The sequence below is a fragment of the Dipodomys merriami genome, unplaced genomic scaffold, assembly GCF_024711535.1.
Source record: "Dipodomys merriami isolate MVZ:Mamm:240054 unplaced genomic scaffold, mDipMer1.0.p SCAF_102, whole genome shotgun sequence".
In the NCBI taxonomy this organism is placed as follows: Eukaryota; Metazoa; Chordata; class Mammalia; order Rodentia; family Heteromyidae; genus Dipodomys; species Dipodomys merriami.
In genome coordinates, this window is record NW_027202294.1 from 2,258,910 (window position 1) to 2,279,382 (window position 20,473).

At 47.8% G+C, this 20,473-nt stretch overlaps 1 protein-coding gene across 4 annotated transcripts; it reads right to left on the reverse strand.

Moving 5' to 3' along the window:
* Positions 1 to 47: 47 nt before the first annotated feature.
* Positions 48 to 19,370, reverse strand: Pprc1 (PPARG related coactivator 1). Of its 4 annotated transcripts, none has more exons than XM_069994841.1 (14): positions 19,206 to 19,370; positions 14,199 to 14,387; positions 13,241 to 13,387; positions 13,032 to 13,124; positions 10,068 to 12,900; positions 8,891 to 8,944; positions 5,406 to 5,463; positions 4,551 to 4,618; positions 2,935 to 3,658; positions 1,500 to 1,634; positions 1,331 to 1,397; positions 1,093 to 1,214; positions 719 to 870; positions 48 to 431 (listed from the first exon to the last, which is right to left on the reverse strand). In XM_069994841.1, exons 1-14 carry the CDS (start codon positions 19,356 to 19,358, stop codon positions 328 to 330), a joined length of 4,899 nt encoding a protein of 1,632 aa, XP_069850942.1. In that variant the 5' UTR covers positions 19,359 to 19,370; the 3' UTR covers positions 48 to 327. The 4 variants fall into 4 exon arrangements, with proteins under 4 accessions (XP_069850942.1, XP_069850953.1, XP_069850932.1 ...); XM_069994852.1 differs by having other exon boundaries at positions 1,331 to 1,391; positions 4,551 to 4,621; XM_069994831.1 differs by having other exon boundaries at positions 4,551 to 4,621.
* Between the last annotated feature and the right edge of the window lie 1,103 nt (positions 19,371 to 20,473).

The window sequence follows — 20,473 nt, forward strand, 5'->3', positions numbered from 1 at the left end:
ACTACAAAAAAGAAAAAAAGAAGTACAATAACACGAGTTCTCTCTAGTTCATATTTATTAGTCTGCATAGTGACTTAGATGTTCCCTCAGCCCCAACCATCTTACATAGGAATGCAATTGAACTTGTTTCAATACCTATTATAAAAAAAACAACAAATACCCTTTAAAAAAATCTGATTTAACACATTTTTTATTTCACTTTTTTTCCATTTCTTATAAAAGTCATCTCCTCACTAGCAGCTCTCTCCCCTAGAGTAGGGGAGGGGGGGATAGAAGAGGTTAGACACCTCCAAAGAAAGGGGGTGGGTAGTTTGAGAGGGCCCAGGGTTACCTCCGGAGGTTCTTCTGGGCCTGTTTCAACAATGTGTCAAAGTCAAGAGAATCAAATTTGCTCTTTACAGGAGCAGGGTCAAAATCTTCCCGGTTGGAGTCTACAAAGGTAGAGAGGGACAAAAAAAAAATCAAGGTCTCTGAAAACATATCGCCGCTAATAGTGTTTCTCAAAAAGCCAGTCATCTCCCATCCAAACAATGGGTAGAGCTAAATTGTCCTGATTTAAGTTAAAAGTGATATGGAAGAGCCCACATTTCCTCTTATCCCACCCCTTAGGTTCTTCGCACCTCAGATGAAAAGTTTGCCTAGTCCCACTGTCAAAGAGGAACTCTTCTGAGGAGAGAAGAAGTATACCCAAGCCTCAGGTCCTCCTCCATTCACTCACCAAGATCAGAATAACTCCTCTTGCAGAACTGTCTGCGGCCACCAAAGCAAAGATCAAAAGGTTGCTCATCAGCCTGCCGCAACTTGTGGCCACTCTCAATAGCTGCAAATGCCTCCTCAGCATAGCGGTAAGTGACGAAGCCATAGTTGTCACTGGTAGGAAAGGTGAGCCATTTGGGTACAAGTCATGGAGAAAACACCCCGGGGAACAGAAGTGGTTCCTCTTAACTCTAATGGCCAACCCTGATTGTAGAAATGAAGTTGCCCTACATTGCTCAGCACAGTAGAGTAAGGATGAAAAAAAAAAAAAAAAAAAAAAAGGTAGGTGAGTGGCACAGATAGATCAGCCATCCTGACCTTGGGACTGAAGCTTACCCTTGGACACGGAAGTGGATGGTACACTCCTCAATCTCTCCAAAAACAGAAAACCTCTGCTTCAGCTCTGACCTAGTCATGCGGCCAGGTATCTTCCCAATGAAGACCACCCTTCTTTCTTCCTATGTTGGATATTAAAGAAAAGTGATGCTTGTAAGCCAAGGGCTGCAAGTGAAAATGACTCTGAGTTTGTGGATCAGGGTAAGCCCCTCCTCCTATAACCTATTCCTCTACTCACTATTGCCCGCTCCTTCTGCAGAACTCTCTGCCTTTGGTAATGGTCATGTGAACGATAAGCACTGTACCTGACAAGAGAGATATGTAATCAATCCCCTAGACACAACGTGACTCAGAACTCTCAGGTATTTGCATCCCAGATCCACAGCCTCTGGAATGTTCATGCTCACCGCCGTCTCCTGTCACTTCTCCGGCGAGGGGATGGGGAGCGAGATCGGCTTCGGGAACTGGATGAGGAAGAGGAGGAAGAGGAGGAAGAGGAAGAAGAGCATCTTCTAGAACGTCCAGAAGAACTGCAGCTAGACCTAGAGAATTAAAAGGCATGTGAGTATGGTAAGAGGAGTGCAGATATACACTACTTACCTCACCCAGGCCCAACGCAGCCATTGCTACCCCATCAGGAAGCTCAGAACCAAAGCAGAGAAGAGCTCCAAAACATTTTCACATATAAACAAACAGGCCTTTTGTAGGCCTTTAGATAGATATGGAATGCTTTGGAGTGTTTTGGCTGACATTTTTCAAATGTACCACTAAAAATTGAGATAGCTACATGGTGGTACTTACCTGTAATCCTAGCACTAGGGAGGCTAAAACAGGAAGAGCAAAAGTTCCAGACTACTGGACTACATGTCAACACACACACACACGAAAAGGAAAATAAGCAGAGGGAGGGAAATAATTAAAAACACTTAACAAACCAGAAAATAGAAAAGTAAATGGAAATAAAAGGTTGGACCTTAGTTCTACAACCAGTTTCTTTTCTTTATTTTGTTTCCATTCCAATCCTGGGGCTTGAACTCAGAGCCTGGGTACTAGCCTTGAGCTGTGGAGCCACAGCTCTACTTCCAGTTTTTTGGTGCTTAATTGGAGCTAAGGAGTCTCATGGACTTTGGTTGCCCAAGTTGGCTTCAAACCTTGATCCTCAGATCTCAGCCTCCTGAGTAGCTAGGATTATAGGTATGTTCACACTGGTGCTCAGGTTTAGTTTCTATGGTGCTGGGTTTCTAGTTACAACTGCTCTACTTCTGTGACTATGGCACAAAGGGAGGTGATCGTGACAGATCCATAGCAAGCAGCCATTTCTGAGCTTGGCATCACTGCCAAAACACTTGATAACCTTGCTAAATAAATGGGAAAACAGGCTTCTGAGAAAACAAAAAACATACTACCAGGAAACAGATAAGGCCCAAAAGAACTGCACAGACACTTTACTCAAGATGATTAAGGGAAGAACTGTTCAACCAACCACCAAGAAAATATCAAATATGATGACTGGAAACAGTATACGAAGAAAGCAACAGAATCCAGATCAAACTGTAACAGTCTCCCTAAGGCCCAGCTATGGAAGCAGACCTTAGGAATACTCCAAATTCTAACAGGGAATAGTCTCATAATTCGCCTCCTTCAAAGTCCACAGAAGGGGAGGAGGCAAAAGTCAAAGAAACAAAACCTTAATACATCAAAATACTCATCAATGTGTAAGTTTTTGTTCCTTTTTTTTGAGGCTTTCTTGTTTTGGTATGTGGAAAAGCTTAAAAAATAAAGCACAGAATAAAATATATAAACTTCCTAAATGGGAGGATCTAACAAGCCATCATAGCTCACCTTCGCCACCTCTTGTGGGGGGGGGACAGGGACCTGGACCGGGACCGGGACCGGGATGAGGAAGACGCCGATGAGGATGAGGAAGATGCTTCGCTGGTCAGGTTGGACCCAGAGCTGACAGAACGGCTGCTGCAGCCACGACGGCCCTGCCAGCCACAGCTTGGGGGACTGGCTGACCTGCAGGCTTTTCGGTAACAGCGCACTGACCGCTGCTTGGCTGAGGGCTCAGGGGGAATTCTAGTGTTCATTTCATTCCGGCAGGGTGAGGCCTCAGGAGACAGCAAGGCAGATGGGGCAAGGCAAGATGCCGAGGGATCTGCCTGCTCATTGCTAGTCCTGTGATCAAGTGGTTCCTGGGAGGCAGTTGTGCTTGGGAAGGGAGTGGCTGGGCCCAGGGACAGAACAGGTTTGATAGTGATGTCCTGATGGCGTTTGACGTTCCATCGGGAGCCCACCTCTGGAATGACTAGGGCAGGCATCTTTTTGGGAGGTGTCCTGCTTCGGACACAATAGTCATGGTCCCCAGAGCCCACATGGACTGGACTAGGGCCATGGACCCCTTCTTGCAGGCAGGCTACAGCTGGATGTTTGGCCTCTGTAACTCCTTCAGGCTTCGGGGTTCCCTCCTGGGCGGTGGACTTAGGAGATTTGGCTTTGGCCAGCAGAGAGACAGCAGCCAGGGGCTTCCATAACTGGTGGGGAGGGGTAGCTGGAGGGGTGAGCCCTGTTGAGGGGGGAGGCAGGATGGAGATAGCAGGGTGAGATCCAATTCTGTACTTCTAAATACTGTGTATCTAGGCTCAGGAGACCTTCTCACAAAGTTCACCAGGCTTGGTCAACAGCCCACCTTCTCCCACTGTTTTAACCCTTACTTCTCCCTTGGTCCCAGCCTGAGGGCCAGCATAGAAATCCAACTAGCTAGGGACCTCCTAAACCCATTTTCCTGGCTATCTAACCCATTAGTGTCTAGGTCCAATCTGGTCTACCATGCTGTGCATTCTGAGCCCGCCCTCCTACTCAGTACTGCTTGCATCTTGCCTATTACACTCATGAAATGAACTTCTCTTCTAGCTTCACACCTCACCACCTTTACATTCCTGCTGGACAGCCCATACAAAAATTAACATGAAAAAGCTTTTCCAATTGCTTCTTCAATATACAAGTAAAATCCAAACAGCTTAACATGGCATTCAAGCTCCCCTAACTAGATATCCTTGTTACTTTAGCTTTGCCTTTTGTTTCAGTCTACCCACCACCTTCATCAGCCACTACACTCCAGCCAAATCAAGCTATTCACATGCCCAAAACATAGGATGGTTATTTCCTCAGTCCGTTCAAGCTATACCATTCACCTAGAATGTCCTATCCCCTCAATCTACCACCTGATTGATATCAGGGATTTTTCTCAAAACTCAGATTAGAGAATAAACTTCAGATTTCACTGCAACACAGGCTTAACACTTACTTCTAATATTTAATAATATTCAACATGTCCCCTTGTTTTTACATCTGCTCCCTAGACTATGAGCACCTCAAGGGTAGAGACTGATCTTTAGCCTCACCGTCTACACAGCACATGCTGTACAAATAGCCAAAATTCCCCAACCTGAACCCACCTGCCACGTTGGCCAGTTCAGGGGCTTGTAACCGGTCTAGGGGCCTCTTCTCCTGGGGAGTGTCAATGCTGCTGGTGGGGGGGAAAAGGGAGAGCCTGGTTCATTGCCTCATTATTGTGTGTACCTGCTTTCCTCACAAAGCAATGGGAGAAGGTTGTATGCTGAGAAATATGGAAGTCTAGAAGTGCCCCATCATCTCCCCCTAGCACAAAATAGCTTTAGTGACTGGGGTCTCAACTCAGCTCTGATCACTAATGAGGTAAGCCGGCTTGACCATCAATACCCACCACCCTCCTTCAACTCAGGAGGCTTGCCTACCCACTTCCAACCAAACTGAAACCAACCAATGTAGACAAGAACATGCTTTTGGTGTGTGTGGGGGAGGGGGGGAAGGGATGTTATACACAAAGAATGAAAAAGGCCTCTCATATTTTGAAGGCCAGGAAAAAAAGAGGCCCAAGATACCTGTGTCCTCTAAGGAGTCAGGAAAACCCTGAATCATTAAAATTTCCCCCTATTTTAAAGTCACCCTGTCACCAGCATTGAACAAGCTTAAAGTCTGCTAAAGGAGAAAAGAAATCCCTAAAGGTATGATTTGACAAAAGGTCAAAGGCACCTCCACAGTATTTGGAATCTCTAACTGGAACCAGTTGGAGGGCAATACACACCCTCCCTCCTCATCACCCAGGGCACTACCTGACAGTGAGGGGAGGAACAGGGGATGGGAAAATAGGGAAAGACTCTAGAGGTAATGGAACATTCCTGAAATAGACGTATCTAGTTGATAGTCCTGGGAGCACCGGCTGGCTGCTGACCAATAGCTGTAGGGTAACTCACTCACATCTCCATACTTACCCTGAGTTTCCTACAGCCAAGCTGTCAGCAGGAGCTGGGAGCGGACACTCCTTTTTGGCTGCAAAAAAACCAAACTAGTTAAAAGCTCAACCAGATGTTCAAGACTAGGTGGCACAGAAAGGCTTGCTTTGAGAGCCAAAGGAGGAAAATCTACTTTGCCTACATATTCCCTGTTGGAGTGCCAAGAGAGATCCAGACTTCTGGGAGAAGCCAATTACCATGTTTAATATTGTCTCTACTCAGAACATACTGAAATCTGAGATAGAGATAAACTTAAAAGCCTAGTATTAAAACTTCTACATGACCTGCCTAACTAATAACTTCCTAGTTTCACAGCCCACTGTTTAACTTTTGTGGTGCTTGAGAATGAACCCAGGGCCTCGCACATATTAAGCACAGGCACTACCACTGAACTATAGTCTTAACCCATAGCCTATTTTGTGCTCACTTATGTAGCATAGATACCTGATAAAAACTCAGGCTTCCTTTCTGCAGATTTATCTCAATTAACCCATAAACTCCTTAATAACAGGACACAGACTACAGCATCTACAGCCATGCCTTATTAGTTCTTTTTTGTTGTTGTTGGTCATGGGGCCTGAACTCTAGGCCTGGGCGCTGTCCCTCAGCTATTCAGCTCAAGGCTAGCACTCTACCACTTGAGCCACAGCGCCACTTCTGGTTTCCTGATGGTTTATTGGAGGTAAGAGTCTCACGGACTTTCCTGCCCCCAACTGGCTTTGATCCAGGATCCTCAGATCTCAGCCTCCTGAGTAGCTAGGATTATAGGCGTGAGCCACCGATGCCCTACATCTTACTGGTTCTTTTTGTGTGTGCCAGTACTGGGGCTTGAACTCATGGCCTTATGCTCTTGCTTATAGTGGTCTCGCACAGCTTTTTTTCTTTTTTTTTTTTTTTTTTGGGGGGGGGGGGTTGGTCACAGGGCTCGAACTCTGGGCCTGGGTGCTGTCCCTCAGCTCTTCAGCTTAAGGCTAATGCTCTACCACTTGAGCCACAGCACCACTTCCTGCTTTTTCTGCTTATGTGGTACTGAGTAGAACCTAAGGCCTCATGCATGTGAGGCAAGCACTCTACCACTGAGCCACCTTCCCAGCCCCAGCTTTTTTTTTAATTGTAAAGGTGACGTACAGAGGGGTTAGTTACATAAGTCGGGTAATAAGCATATGTTTCTTCTTTTTGAACAGTGTCACCCCTCTCATTTTCTCCCAGCTTTTTCCCTCCCAACCCCTTGAGCCCCAACTCTCGCTTAGCTTTTTCACTCAAGTTTGGCACTCTGCTACTTGAACCACACCTCTACTTCTGGCTCTTTGGTGGTTAAGTGGTTGGAAAAGTCTCATGGACTTTCTTGCCTAGGTTGGTTTTGAAATAAGTTCCTCGATGTGAGCCTCCTGAGTAGCTAGGATTACAGGCAAGAGCCACCAGTCTCCAATCTATGCCTTATCTTGAGAAAACCAACCTACGTATTTGCCTTCCAAGTATATCATATAGAATCATTTTTATATCTCCTCTCCTGTTGTTTACTACACTCTTTCTCTAAATCTTGTCTTTGAAGGCTCAGTTTGAGAAGCATTTCCCTCTTTAAAACTGTTCCTAGACAATCCCAACATAAATGCACCTCCTCACTGTCTTCTAGTATTTGGAAGATATAGCACCATTATCCTGAGTTTAGATTAATGTCACAGGTAAACCTTTGTTTTTGGCAGTACTGGGATTTGAACTCAAGGCCTTGAATTTGCTAAACAGGCCTACTTTGAGCCCATCACAGGTGAAGTTTTGCCTCTCCATACCAATCAGAGGTCTGCTCTAATGGCTTAGATGTTCCCTCCCCTGTACTACAACTAAAGCAACTACAAGGCTGATCTTAAAGGAAGTTATCAACAAAAGGAAGCAACAAAAAAGGGCAAAGAACTAATTCATGTAACTGATACTTGAGCTCAATCCTTAGTATTTTTTTTTTTTTTTTTGCCAGTCTTGGGGCTTGAACTCAGGGCCTGGGCACTGTCCCTGAGCCTCTCTGTACTCAAGGGTAGTACTCTACCACTTGAGCCACAGCGCCACCTCTGGCTTTTTCTTTTATCTTTTTTTTTTTTTGCCAGTCTTGGGGCTTGAACTCTGGGTCTGGGCGCTGTCCCTCAGCTCTTCAGCTCAAGGCGAGTGCTCTACCACTTGAGCTACAGTGCCTCTTCCGGTTTTCTGGTGATTTATTGGAGATAGGAGTCTCATGGTCTCTCCTGCCCGGGCTGGCTTTGAACCGGGATCCTCAGATCTCAGCCTCCTGAGTAGCTAGGATTACAGGCGTGAGCCACCAGCACCCGGTACCTCTGGCTTTTTCTTTTTTCTTTTTATTATTTTTTTTTGTTTTGTTTTGTTTTTATTATATATATATATATATATATATATATATTTTTTTTTTTTTTTTTTTTTTTGGTCCAGTCGTGGGGCCTGAACTCTGGGCCTGGGCGCTGTCCCTCAGCTCTTCAGCTCAAGGCTAGCGCTCTACCACTTGAGCCACAGCACCACTTCTGGTTTTTTCTTTTTGCTTATGTGGTGCTGAGGAATTGAACCCAGGGCCTCAGGCATGCAAGGCAAGCACTCTACCACTGAGCCAACTTCCCAGCCCACCTCTGGCTTTTTCTATGTATGTGGTACTGAGGAATCGAACTCAGGGCTTCATGCATGCTAGTCAAGCACTCTACCACTAAGGCACATTCCCAGCCCACTCCTTAGTAGTTAAAAAAACAAAAAGCTATCCATGCATAGTGGTGGTTCATACCTTAGCTACTCAAGAGACAGAGGAGAATGGAGAGTTCAAGAGAAGCCAGGCAAAGTTCCCTAAACTCTTATTTTTATTTTCCTCACTTTCCCTTATTTATCCTAGACTCTGTTGGGGGGGGGGGGGGAGGGGGAATGTGGCTTAGTGGTGAAGTGTCTGCCTCACATGCATGAAGCTCTGGGTTCTAGTCCTCAGTGCCACATAAACAGAAAAAGCCAGAAGTGGTGCTGTAGCTCAAGTGGTAGAAAGCCTTACGTAAGCAAAAGAAGCCCAGGGACAGTGCCCAGGCCCTGAGTTCAAACCCTAGGACTAGCCAAAAAAAAGCCTAGCTACTCAGGAGGATATGAGGATCACAGTTCAAGACAACCCCAGCAGGAAAGTCCATTAGACTCTTATCTGTAATTAATCACCCAAAAGCCCGAAGTGGAGCTGCAGCTCAAGTGATAGAATGCTAGTCTTAAGCAAAAAAGTTCAGGGACAGCACCTAGGTCCTTAGTTAAAGCCCCAGTACTAGCCTAAAAATAAAGAATAAAAAAGAAAAACAGAGAGAGGGGGGAAGGGGGGAGGAGAGGGGAGGGCAGTCATAACTAAAGTGTACAGCTATATATGTGAGAAGCCTTGCTTTAATCCCAAATACTACCAAAAAGTGTGAATGTGCTTCTCTGTAAATGAACCACCCAAGTTCTCTCACCTTCTGATTTCTCAAATTGCTCCAACAGACTGGACAGGTCTGATGCTTCAATTCCTATAGAAGTAAACAACAGAGCATTAAAAAGAGCATTAAAAAACAACTCTAAGGGGCTGGGAATGTGGCTTAGTAGTGATAGGAGTGTTTGCCTAGCATGAATGAAGCCCTGGATTCAATTCCTCAGTACCACGTACACAGAAAAACCAGAAGTGGGGCTGTGTCTCAAGTGGTAGAGTGCTACCCTTCAGCAAAGCAGCTCAAGGACAATACCCAGGCTCTGAGTTCAAAAAAAAAAAAAAAAAAAAACAACCCTAGGGCTGGGAAGGTGGCTCCGTGGTAGAGTGCTTGCCTTGCATGCATGAGGCCCTGGGTTCGATTCCTCAGCACCACATAAGCAGAAAAAGCCAGAAGTGGCACTGTGGCTCAAGTTGTAGAGTGCTAGCCTTGAGCTGAAGAGCTGAGGGACAGCGCCCAGGCCCAGAGCTCAGGCCCCATGACTGGCAAAAAAAAAAAAAACCCTAAACTGGGCACTGGTAGGTCACAGCTACTCGGGAGGCTGGGATCTGAGGACCCTAGTTCGAAGCCAGCATGGGCAGAAAAGTCCCTGAGACTCTTATCTCCAATTAACCACCAGAAAACCAGAAGTGGAGCTGTGGGAGCTGTGGCATGCAGTAATAAGAGCACTAATCTTGAGCAAAAAAAGCTCAGGGACAGTGCCCAGGCTCTGTGTGTGTGTGTGTGTGTGTGTGTGTGTGTGAACACACATATAAACTGACTACAGAGAGAGAGAGAGAGAGAGAGAGAGAGAGAGAGAGAGAGAGAGAGAGAGAGAGAGAGAGAGAACACACATATAAACTGAGTACACAGGTCTCTGGAAGCCTCCAAATCACCAGTTTGCCTTTATATGCCCCTATGTGGTACATGTGCAGCACTTACAAAGCAGAAAGGAGGGCTGGGAATATGCTTAGTGGTACAGCGCTTGCCTACCATGCATGAATGCATAAAGCCCTGGGTTCAATTCCTCAGTACCACATGAACAGAAAAAGACGGAAGTGGTGCTGTGGTTCAAGTGGTAAAGCACTAGTCTTGAGCAGAGAGGCTCTGAGACAGAGCCCAGGCCCCAAGTTCAAGCCTCAGGACCAGCCAAAAAAAAGCACAAAGGATTTAAACCCAAGCTCACCAATCTCACTGATGAAAGCCTGTACCACATCCTCAGGACCCTGGGCACATGGAGTAGGCAGGAAGGACAGCTTCTTTAGACGAGCTGGGTGGACAGCAGGCAATTTGGGGACAGTGTTGTGCCTTGGTACGGGAACAGCCTTGATAGCAGGAGAGGGGGGCTTCTCCTTGGGCCTGGTCTCCTGGGCCTCAGGCTTTAGCCTCTCTGATGTAGGTTCCTCAACAGCTACACCCTCAGCAGGCAGAGATGGAGTCTTGATCTGGGAGCTTTGCACCAGGGAGGATACCTGGTGTTTCAGAGGGGGAGATGCAGGCACTGGCTTGACCTCCACCATGGTGGGTTCTATTTGTGGAGCTATGGGATTGGTTGATTCAAGATTGAGGGGAGGAACCATCGGCACAGGAAGTACATTTTCAGAAGGGCCAGCTGGAATGCCACTGTGCTCTACCTTAGGTGGGGGAACAGCTCTCCCAACAGAGGCTGGGGGCAAAGGAGGTGGGGGAACAGCAGACCAGAATGGAGGGTGTTGTAGTCCTGGGCCCCATCCCATGGGCCCATAAGTACAGCTGGAGCCATAAGGTGAGACTGGTGCAGGTGGAGGTACCCAAGGCACATTGCAAGTGGGGGGCACAGCATAGGCACCAGGAGCACCAGACACTAAGGGCACCGATGGTGGAGGAGGCAGGCAAGGATAACCAGAAGGGGACACAGGAGGGTAACAAGGCCAGGGTGGTACAGGGGCATACTGAGTAAAGGGATCAGGTGGCATGGGTCTCATAGACACTGGAAGTGCAGGAGGCTGCAAGGGAGGTGGGGGCAGACTGGGGATCCCATGCCCGCTTGAGGGAAGGGGCAGCATAGGGGGCATGCCCAGCCCACTGGCGGGGAAAGGCAAAGGAGTGGGCATTGTGGGAGGCATGGGCCCAACAGGAGACACAGACTGCACAGGAAGGGGAGGTCTTGCTGGCAGTGGCATCTCTTGGGATGGCACCTGTTCAGTGGAAGTTGAGGCCATGGGTTTGCTTGCAGATGGCTCAGGACTAGGAGAAGGGCTGGGAGCCACGGGCACAAAGCAAACCTCTGGGGGAGCTTCAGGGCTTCTCTGAGGAGCTGCCTTCTTGGCTGGGGCTGGTGGAATAAGACAAGGGATGTCTGCCAGCCCTGTAGGGGTCTCTGGGAGGCTGGGCCACTTCCCAGCTGGGGGCTGGGAACTCTTCTCTTCTGCCTCTGCTTGTCGTTGTTGCCTTCGTCGCCGATACTCAGAAAGGCTGAGAGGCCGAGGTCTAGCTTCCTGGGTTGTGGTATTGCTAGTACTTTCTACCTTCACAGGACCTACAACCTCCTTGACTTCAGGGACAATGATCTTTGGAGGGTCTAGAGACTCTGAGTCTAGGAGATGGGAAGCTGAACTCCCTTGAATTGATGCTGCTGCACCTCGTCTGGGGTCAGTTGGTCTGGACTTAACTAGCACAGGGTCAACTGGTGGCAAGTTGTCTGAGATGGGAACAACCACTACAGGGTCAGCTGCCGTCTCCGATGAGTCAGCCAGGATTGGGCCAGTCAGCACTGGGTCAGCTGGGAGAGGGTCAACCAGCTCTGAACTGGCTGGTGCTGGATCACCAGGTACAGGATCAGTTACACTGGGGTCAACTGCAGTGGGATTGGCTTCCACAGAGTCAATTGGCATGGGTTCAGCTTGAACAGAGTCAACCAGGGAGATATGGGTTGACACAGGGATAGGTTGATTAGGATCGACCACCTTGGAGCAAAGATCTGGAGAATCTTCTTGAGGAGGACTGCCTTGTCCAGCATTTCTCTCCAAGTTCTCAGAGCCAGGCTTCTCCAATGCCGCTGCCCAGGCCCGAGCCCAAGCCCTTGGTTTCCCCCTGCCCTGGGGAGGCCCAGCTTTTCTCTGAAGTTCCTCCTGAGGCTGTTTCTGTAAGCCACATGCCTGAGAGGTCACTTCTGTAGCTACTGTAGTCTGCCCACGGGAGGATGACCTCAGCCTTCTGGTATAACCTTCCATAGAGGCTGGTGGCTGCTCCTTGCTCTTCTTCTTCCTGCCCTTTCTGGGAATTCTCTGGGAACCCAGAACTGCCTTGACAGGTGGGTTCGAAGGCCCTTTGGGTATCATTGGCTCTATGACCTCCCTGGGCTCCAATACAGAGGCTGAGTCCAGCAAGAGCCCCTCTTTCTCAGGGCAAATATCTAACTTGGGCACAGCAGCCTCTGTCTCCGACTCCAAAGTGGGCATGATCAGCTGCAAGGCAGGAGTAGCCTCCAGTGAGTCATCCAAGAGCACAGACTGGGGTCCAGCAGGGATCTGCCGAACCACAACTGGGATCTCCAGATCATCACCAGCTGTGGCTGCCTGGCCAACAATCTCAAGAACCACACAACCCTCAGGCAGTGTTAAATCATCTGGCTGCTCCTGAAGCTCATCCTCCAGTGATGCCAGGTGGGTGAGGTTGGGTAGGCAGTACGGGTGCATTGCCCGCACCAGCTCACTCAAGGAGGAGATGCTCTCATCACCAGGTACTGGAACTGCTGCCTTTACTGCTGTTGATTTCCCTTCCTCCTCAGGGCAGGCCAGGTGCATGGGAAAGTCTGTGGTACTGCTCACAGAACTATCAAGTTCCCTAGCAAGCACCTGGCCACTAATACTGGCCACCTCTTCTTCTTCCTCTCCATCACTGCGCTGTTGGGGAAGAGGGGACTGGCCCCAACGTGGTCTTGATCTTGGAGGTCTCCAGCTGGGCAGTTTAGGGGAAGAGGTCTCCAAGAAGGAAGGTGGGGAAAAGTCCCAAGAAGAGTCTGTAAGAGACATTTCAACCTGCAGGAGAGAAGACAAGAAAGACTCAGGAAGAATTTTCTATGGGAACTCTTTCCAGACCAGTCCTCACATACCCTCCCCCCACCTGTGAATTCCCTCAAGAGTCCCTGGGTCAGGCCTACCCCACTCACTCTACTACTGCCTGTGCCAGGTCCCAGTGAGTCAACTGGGGTGATAAGGTCACGTTCTGGGGGTGTCCGAGAGAGTGTGAGCAGCTTGTGCAACTAAGAGGGAAAGAGATCTGAAATCAATTTGTGCTTCAGAGATACATGAACAGGCCACAGATGTAGTTATAACCTTTGTGCCAGCCACATGTCCCTCCCCCTGGCCCCACACTCACGGAGGAGCCCTCCCGAGGTGACACAAGTAGCTCCGAATCAGGAATGCTGTCAAATGGAGACAGGTTCTCAGAATCTGCATTGTCCAAGATCTCCGTCAGAGCTGTGAGCAGTGACATTTCATTCTGGTCCTCCAGAGATAACCTGCTCTGTTCCAGAAAGACAACAGGAAGTTCCTACCAACATCTCTAATAATGTAAAGTGAACTAAGTTGCTGAGATGTTAAGAGAACCTACCTTCCAAGCTTCATTCAGCTTAATTTGCCAAATAGAGGGATCAAAAAACCAGAAGGTAAGCCAGGCACTGGTGGCTCATGCCTGTAATTCTAGCTACTCAAGAGGCTGAGATCTCAGAATTACAGTTCAAAGCCAGCCAGGGCAGGAAAGTCCATGAGACTCTAAAAAAACCACTCAGAAAACTGGAAGTGGTGCTGGGGCTCAAGTGACAGTACCCAAGCCCAGATTTCAAGACCCACAACTGACACCCCCCCCCAAAAAAAAAAGAGAGAGAGAGAAAAAAAACAAATAGGAGACATGGGTTCCAATCTCATTTATCATCCACAAACTCTCCAGAGCTAACAGATCTTAAGCTTGGGTTTCACACATTACCCAACTTCAGGTAAGATGTAAGAAGCTAGGCAAACAATTCTTGACTAGAGTGGAATTTGGCTTAAAAACAGATCAGAACCCTCAGGACACATAGATCAAAGGCTTAGATAAGAGGAAAGGCCTCAGGGCACAGTCCTAACTAGACTAATCATTCATTACTTGGGCCATAATCTGGAAACTTGTAGCTAACTCCCGTCTAGACACAATGAAAAATATATATACTTTAATCAGATCAGGCACCAAATAATCAAGGATCTTCCATAACAGAGCCATGCCTAAAACAACTCTAAGGTAAAGCCTTAAATGTAGAACTTCTGCCTACAATGTAGCCCCAAATTTAGCCTCAACTCACCTCTCCAAGGCTCCCAAAATCCTCAATGAGGGAAATGAGGGAGGCATCCATGTAGCTCTGCATGGTCTCCAGTAGTGTCTCATCCTGCAGTATCAGATCCTCCATTTCCAGATCTTTCTCCCTCAGAGACGGGCCCAGCCTTGACAGATTGACAAAGCCAGAATCACCCCCCTCATCATGCAGCAATACCTGGGGCAAAAAAGGAAAAGGTCAAAAAAGGTTCCTATTGAATGAAGCTAATTGATAAGATATGCTCCATAAACCAGATACTCAAACCCTAACCACTAACAACAACAAATAAATCCAAACTTAGTCACCATCACTAAACCTCCTGGCTAGCCAGGCAGCAATAAGTACAACACAAGAGCAAAAAGTCTTAAGTAAAAGCCAGGCAATGGTAGCTCACGCCTGTAATCCTAGCTGAGATGTGAGGATCAAGGTTCAAGGCCAGCTCAGGCAGGAACGTCAGTGGGACTATTTCCAATTTACCACCAGAAAACCAGATGTGGTGTTGTGGCTCAAGTAATAGAGCGCTAGCTTTGAGCTGAAGAGCTATGGGACAGAGCCCAGGTCCAGAGTTCAAGTACGACAACCGGGAGGAAAAAAAAGAAAAAAAAAACTCCTAACCAACATTGCATTCTGTGCAAGAGTTTAGATTCCATTCACAAACAGATAGAACCAAAGGAGATTATGAAACTGGAGAGAAAAAAATAAATAAACATGATAAAGACCAAAACTAGCTGGGCACCCAGTGGCTCACACCTGTAATCCTAGCTACTCAGGAGGCTGAGATCTGAGGATCAAGGTTCAAAGCCTGCCAGGGCAGGAAAGTCTGTGAGACTCTTATCTCAGAAAACCGGAAGTGGCGCAGTGGTAAAGTATTAGCCTTGGGCTGAAGGCCAGCATTCAGGCCCAGAGTTCAAGCCTTATGACTGACAAAAAAAAAAAAAGACCAAAACTAACTCAAGTATGGTAGCACATAACTATATTACCAGGAGCCTTAAGACAGACTGAATTCAAGGCCAGCCTAGGCTGCACACAGCAAGGTCCTATCTCAAAAATAAATTTTAAATTATTACTCAGAAGACATCTGCTGGCAGTGGAGAGGGGACCTGGCTGAGGGACATATACTAGACAGGTAAGTTGCCGAGACAACTCAGCTACCACAACCTGATGACCTAAGTCAAACCTCTCTTAGGTCTCAGTTCGCTATTGAGTTCAATTCCTACCTTCCTCTAGAAGATACCTCAGGCTTTCCCAGACCATGTCGATCTCTCTTCATACCACATCACATTTTTTTGTTCACTTTTCTGACAATCTCATCCTATTCCACTAACCCCATGACATTTTTTTTTGCATCTCTTCTAAAATTGGATTTCATGTTCTTTCGGGGTAAATAATCCTTTAGATTCTATTAGCTTTTATTCTTCCAGACTCCGAAGAGTTTAAATGTGCTTATATTTCCCAATTGCCCTACACACAGTATTCATTCCTTTCACACTTTTCTGGTACTGGGGGATTGAACCCAGGACCCTGTTCACTCTGAGCATACTCTATTGAGCTAAATCCCCAATCCCAAGGGAATGGTCCCTTCTCCCACCTCCATCTGGTGAGAGCCAATGAGAAGACTTGATTCTATATTGGAGAAGCCCCAATCCCTCATTCCTCTGAGAGGTAGCAACATCCTTAGCCTTGTCATGAGGTAGGGCCCACTCAGACTTGTCATAACTATAGGCAGGGGCCAAAAGTGGTATTGGTGAAGCTAAAGTCTTCACTATCTCCACTATTAGAAACATGGTCCAAAGGCCTGAGGACAAGATCAAACACAGAAAAGACAGGCTCTTCTTCAGCAAGGGGAAATTAAGCACTTCACTTCCTCCGAAAGAAAAAGGCCTATTCCCCTCTTCTTCTGAAAAAAGTTGGGGAGTTCTGGAGCCCATGGGTGGGGGGGGAGGGAAACTAGTTAGGAACATTTAAGGAGACCAGATCCAGAGATGAAGTGAAAGGCAGCAGGTTTCAAACACTAACCCCTCCCAAATCTTTACAATCCTGTAATTACAACCAGAAGTTGAATAGTACTTGGCTCAGCAAATAGACACAGGTGAGCAAGATGCCTGCAACTAACCCTGCCCTGCCTCCTCCCTACTAGAGCCCCAGCTACTAGCACAGAATCTTAAGACAATGACCAGCTCTACAAATCATTCATCTCCACTCTCAGGAGGTAATGGCAGGCCCCCAGAGAGACACCTTTTCTTATATAAACACCCATCCCTCAAACAGCATAGTTCCCAGTTGACCAAAATTACCCAAACAGGACCAGCCATCAGCATACTTCCTAGCTTCAACACCCTCCCAATTGACTTTCCCACATTCAATCTTGTTCCTCCAGCCGGTGGTGAAAACTGGCGTGAAGATGTGGCTCAAGTGGTAAAGGACTTGCCTACCTGGCAAGCCCCAGGAATACCCAACAACAACAACAACAAAAAAACAGCCAGAAACTTTTTTTATGTATTAATAATCACTTCCTGAGACCCTTGTAAATACCATCAGTAGCATCTTACTGCACTTAGCATTAAACCCCTTAATGTGGATTACAGGGGTCCTGGTCTTCAGCTTTTTCTCTCCCATTCCTGATATATAGGTCTCTTCGTTCCTCCAATAAGCCATGTTCTTCTCACCCTTCACACCATTGCCTCTGATGAAAGTTTTTTTACACCACATTCAGCTTTCTCAGCTTAAAATGTCATTCCTGAAAGGGGTGGAGGGGCGCTAGGGTGAGTGTTAGGGTGAAATTGACTGGAATACATTGTAAACATGTTTGAGAAGGTAACAATGAAATCTCCTCCTGTATAACTAATGTAAGCTTTAAAAAGAAATTAAAAAGCTGGGGCACAGGTGGCTCATACTTGTAATCCTAGCTACTCAGGAGGCAGAGATCTGGAGAGCATGGTTGGAAGCCAGCCCTGATGCGAACCTAATCTCCAATTAACTACAATAAGCCATAAGTGGATCTGTGACTCAAGTGGTAGAACACTAGCCTTGAGCAACAAAGCTGAGGAACAGCACCCATGTCCTGAGTTCAAGTCCCAGGACTAGCACACACCTACAAAAATGTTCCCTCTCATACCCTTCAAAATAGATTACTACTGCTGGCAGTAATCCTAAATACTGTTCACTTTCCTTTTGTTCATGCACAGTATCTACCTGTCCTGACTAAAACCTAAGATCCTAGAGGGTACCAGTGGCTCACACCTGTAATCCTAGCTACTCAGGAGTCTGAGATCTGAGGATTGAGGTTAGAAGCGGGGTAGGAAAAGTCCTTGAGACTCTTATCTCCAATTAACCACCAGAAAATTGGTACTGTGGCTCCACTGGTAGAGCACTAGCCATAAGCTGAAGAGCTCAGGGACAGCGCCCAGGCCCAGAGTTCAAGCCCCACAACCGACAAAAAAAATAAATAAAAATAAATCCTAGAGGTCAATGATCATGTTATTCTGTGCCTAAACTTATGTATCTCAGTACATAGAAAATATTACTTTGGATCTTGGATCGCTATTGCCTCTGCCCTAAAGGAAAAGCCCACTAGCCCAACCTCTGAAAAGGTAAGAAAGTGATAAATTCCAAATTCATATTCCAGAAACCATTCTCCTCTGAGAAAAAAAAACAAACAAACATAGAATAGCTGTTTGAACATATTACCAGGTAGCATACACACAACCCAACTCCCACCTAGGTAGAAAAATGAAGTGAAGGACCCATCTAAATTGCTTAAGAGAGAAAAGAAACAGTTTAATTCTTGCCCACGGCCAATATGGGTGGGAACTTTTACAAACGTTTTACTAAAGAGTGGGGCTTTAATACTTTGCAAGTGTGGAGAATTAAAGACCAAGAAAACTGTGACCAAAAGAATTCTCCCTCATCCACTAAATGTTCAACTAATGTTGAAGAGTTCTCAAACTCTTCCAACCTCTCCCATCCCCAGCAAAAATTCCAGAGAACATTAAATTTAGAACATCCTGGTTTCTGTATCAATTCACAAAAGCAGGCCTTAGCTGCCTCCTCCAAAGAGATGCTGGAGAAAAAAGTGACAGAGGCACCTCTCCTTTTCTTAAGCTTGTCCTAGGTGTACGATGACAACTCCCCACACCCCTGAATCACAAATGAGAAAGAAGGTAGAACGGGAGGCAACCTAAACGCCAGTGCCAGTGAGTCACAACCCACCCCAAGCCGGTCAGCCCTACAGACTCAATCCTCCCATCACACCCTGCCATCCATTACAGGGAAGAGACTTCACGAACATCTGGAAAGTCTACCACCCGCTGTCAAAAAGCGATGCAGACCAGGGAAAAAAGTTCAAAGGCTCTGGGCAGCCTTTACCTTCCTTTCTGGCCAGGGGCCCCCAGCACAGGCCAGAGATGGCGGGACCGGCTGAGACACACCCAGTTCCCGGCAGTGCGGCTCCGGCGTGGATAGTAGATGCCCGCCAGCCTGGGCCGGGAGCCACGTGGACACCCCTTTCCCCGCCCCCACGGGGACCCGCGCCCTGCGCCCCCCTCTCCGCCTGGAGCCCAACCCACGTGGGTCTCCCCGCCGCCTCGAGGGGGAGGGGAGACAGACAAGTTCTCCCGGGAAAATCGCTCTGCCCCCCCCCAACCCACGTGTTCCGAAAAAGGAACTGCGGCGCTGGGCTGGTGGAGCCCGGAGCGGCATCCTTAGAGAAAGGACTTGGCCTTCGACTCCAATGCCGAGTCCCCGGCCCCCCCAAATGAGGGCCACGTTTCCGATACCCGCTTCGGTCCCGCCGGCTTGCCCAGGCACAGCTGTAGGAATCCTGTCTCTGCCAGCATAGCCCCCCAAAACGGTTTAGGTCTACCCGGTCCAACCTGACTCCCGCGGCCATCAAGCATCGACTCCCAAGTGCTTCCTCCCTTTCCCGTGGCGTCCACGTGTCACCGCCCGGCACACGCCGCTTTGCTGCCAGCCGCGGGCCGCCCGACAACCTCTCACCTGCTCTCCACCGCTGACGGTGCCCGCCGTGCCATACGGTGCTTGGCTCCGACTCCCCCAACCGCTTCCGCGGACTCCGCCGCCGGGGTCAGGGCCGGGGCCCCCAGTCGGGGGCAGCACGACTCCGTCTCTCCGGCCCCGGCGCGCCGCCATCTTGGCCCCTGAACGCCCAGCGCTGCTCTGATCGCAGGCGCCGCCTCGCCCTGCCGATTGTGGGAAGCGAACTACAACTCCCGAAGGACACTGCAAGACTACGAATCCCAGAAGCCCGAGTGACATTTCGAGAAGAGAGCCCGAGTCTCGCGCAAGAGATCCTGGGAGTCGTAGTCTCTTAAAGAAAGCCGGGTAGCACACTTTCTAGGCATATTTTAAGTGCTTAATTTTTGTTACACAAGGAGACCAAAATTGAAGAGATCTTAGTAATGAGAAGGACGGTTAACATTTGTTTATTTTTTATTTTCGTTCATTCATCCAGCTGTTGGAACGCCCTCAGTCTGACGTTCCACCTGCAGTACATTCCATTCACTTCATTTCACAAGGGCCTCTGTTTTGAAACAGTACCCTCTAGTGGACACTTGCAGACCAGCACTAACTTCCACGTAATTCCACACTGCTGGACTTGCTACATGTTACTCTTGTTCTGGTTTTTGTTTTGTTTTGTCTTTTGCCAGTCCTAGGGCTTGAATTCAAAGCCTGGGCACCGTCCCTGGGCTTCTTTCTATTTGCCCAAAGCTAGCACTCTACCACTTGAGCCACAGCTCCACTTCTGGCTTTTCTGTTTATGTGGTACTGAGGAATCGAACCCAGGGCTTGATGCATACTAGGCAAGCACTCTACCACTAAGCCACATTCCCAGCCCCTCTTGTTCTGTTTTTGTTATAGAGTTTCAAGATTCCACTCCATAGACAGGCGCCTGAAACTCACACATGTAAATCCTACCTATTCAGGAGGCTGAGATCAAGTTTCAAACCCAGCCCCAGCAGGAAAGTTTGTAATACTCATCTCTATTCATCACCAAAAAGCCATACGTGGAGCTTTGGCTCAAGTAGTAGAGCAGTAACCTTGAGTTCAAGGCCTGGTACCTACTTATAAAAAATAAAAGAAAGCTGGGAGCCAGTGGCTCACACCTGTAATCCTAGCTACTCAGGAGGCTGAGATCTCAGGATCGAGGTTCAAAGCCAGCCCTGGCAGGAAAGTCCATGAGACTCTTATCTCCAATAAACCACTAGAAAACCGGAAGTGGTGCTCTGGCTCAAGCGGTAGAGCAC

What these genes read in the sequence shown, in the direction of transcription:
- Pprc1 (XM_069994831.1), bottom strand. Translation starts at nt 19,358, where the DNA reads ATGGCGGCGCGCCGGGGCCGGAGAGACGGAGTCGTGCTGCCCCCGACT. An exon ending in GCAATTTGAGAAATCAGAAG is followed by an intron (nt 5,464 to 8,890) that starts GTGAGAGAACTT and finishes GTTTTTTTGCAG; the next exon opens with CCAAAAAGGAGTGTCCGCTC. An exon ending in TGCAGAAGGAGCGGGCAATA is followed by an intron (nt 1,215 to 1,330) that starts GTGAGTAGAGGA and finishes TATCCAACATAG; the next exon opens with GAAGAAAGAAGGGTGGTCTT.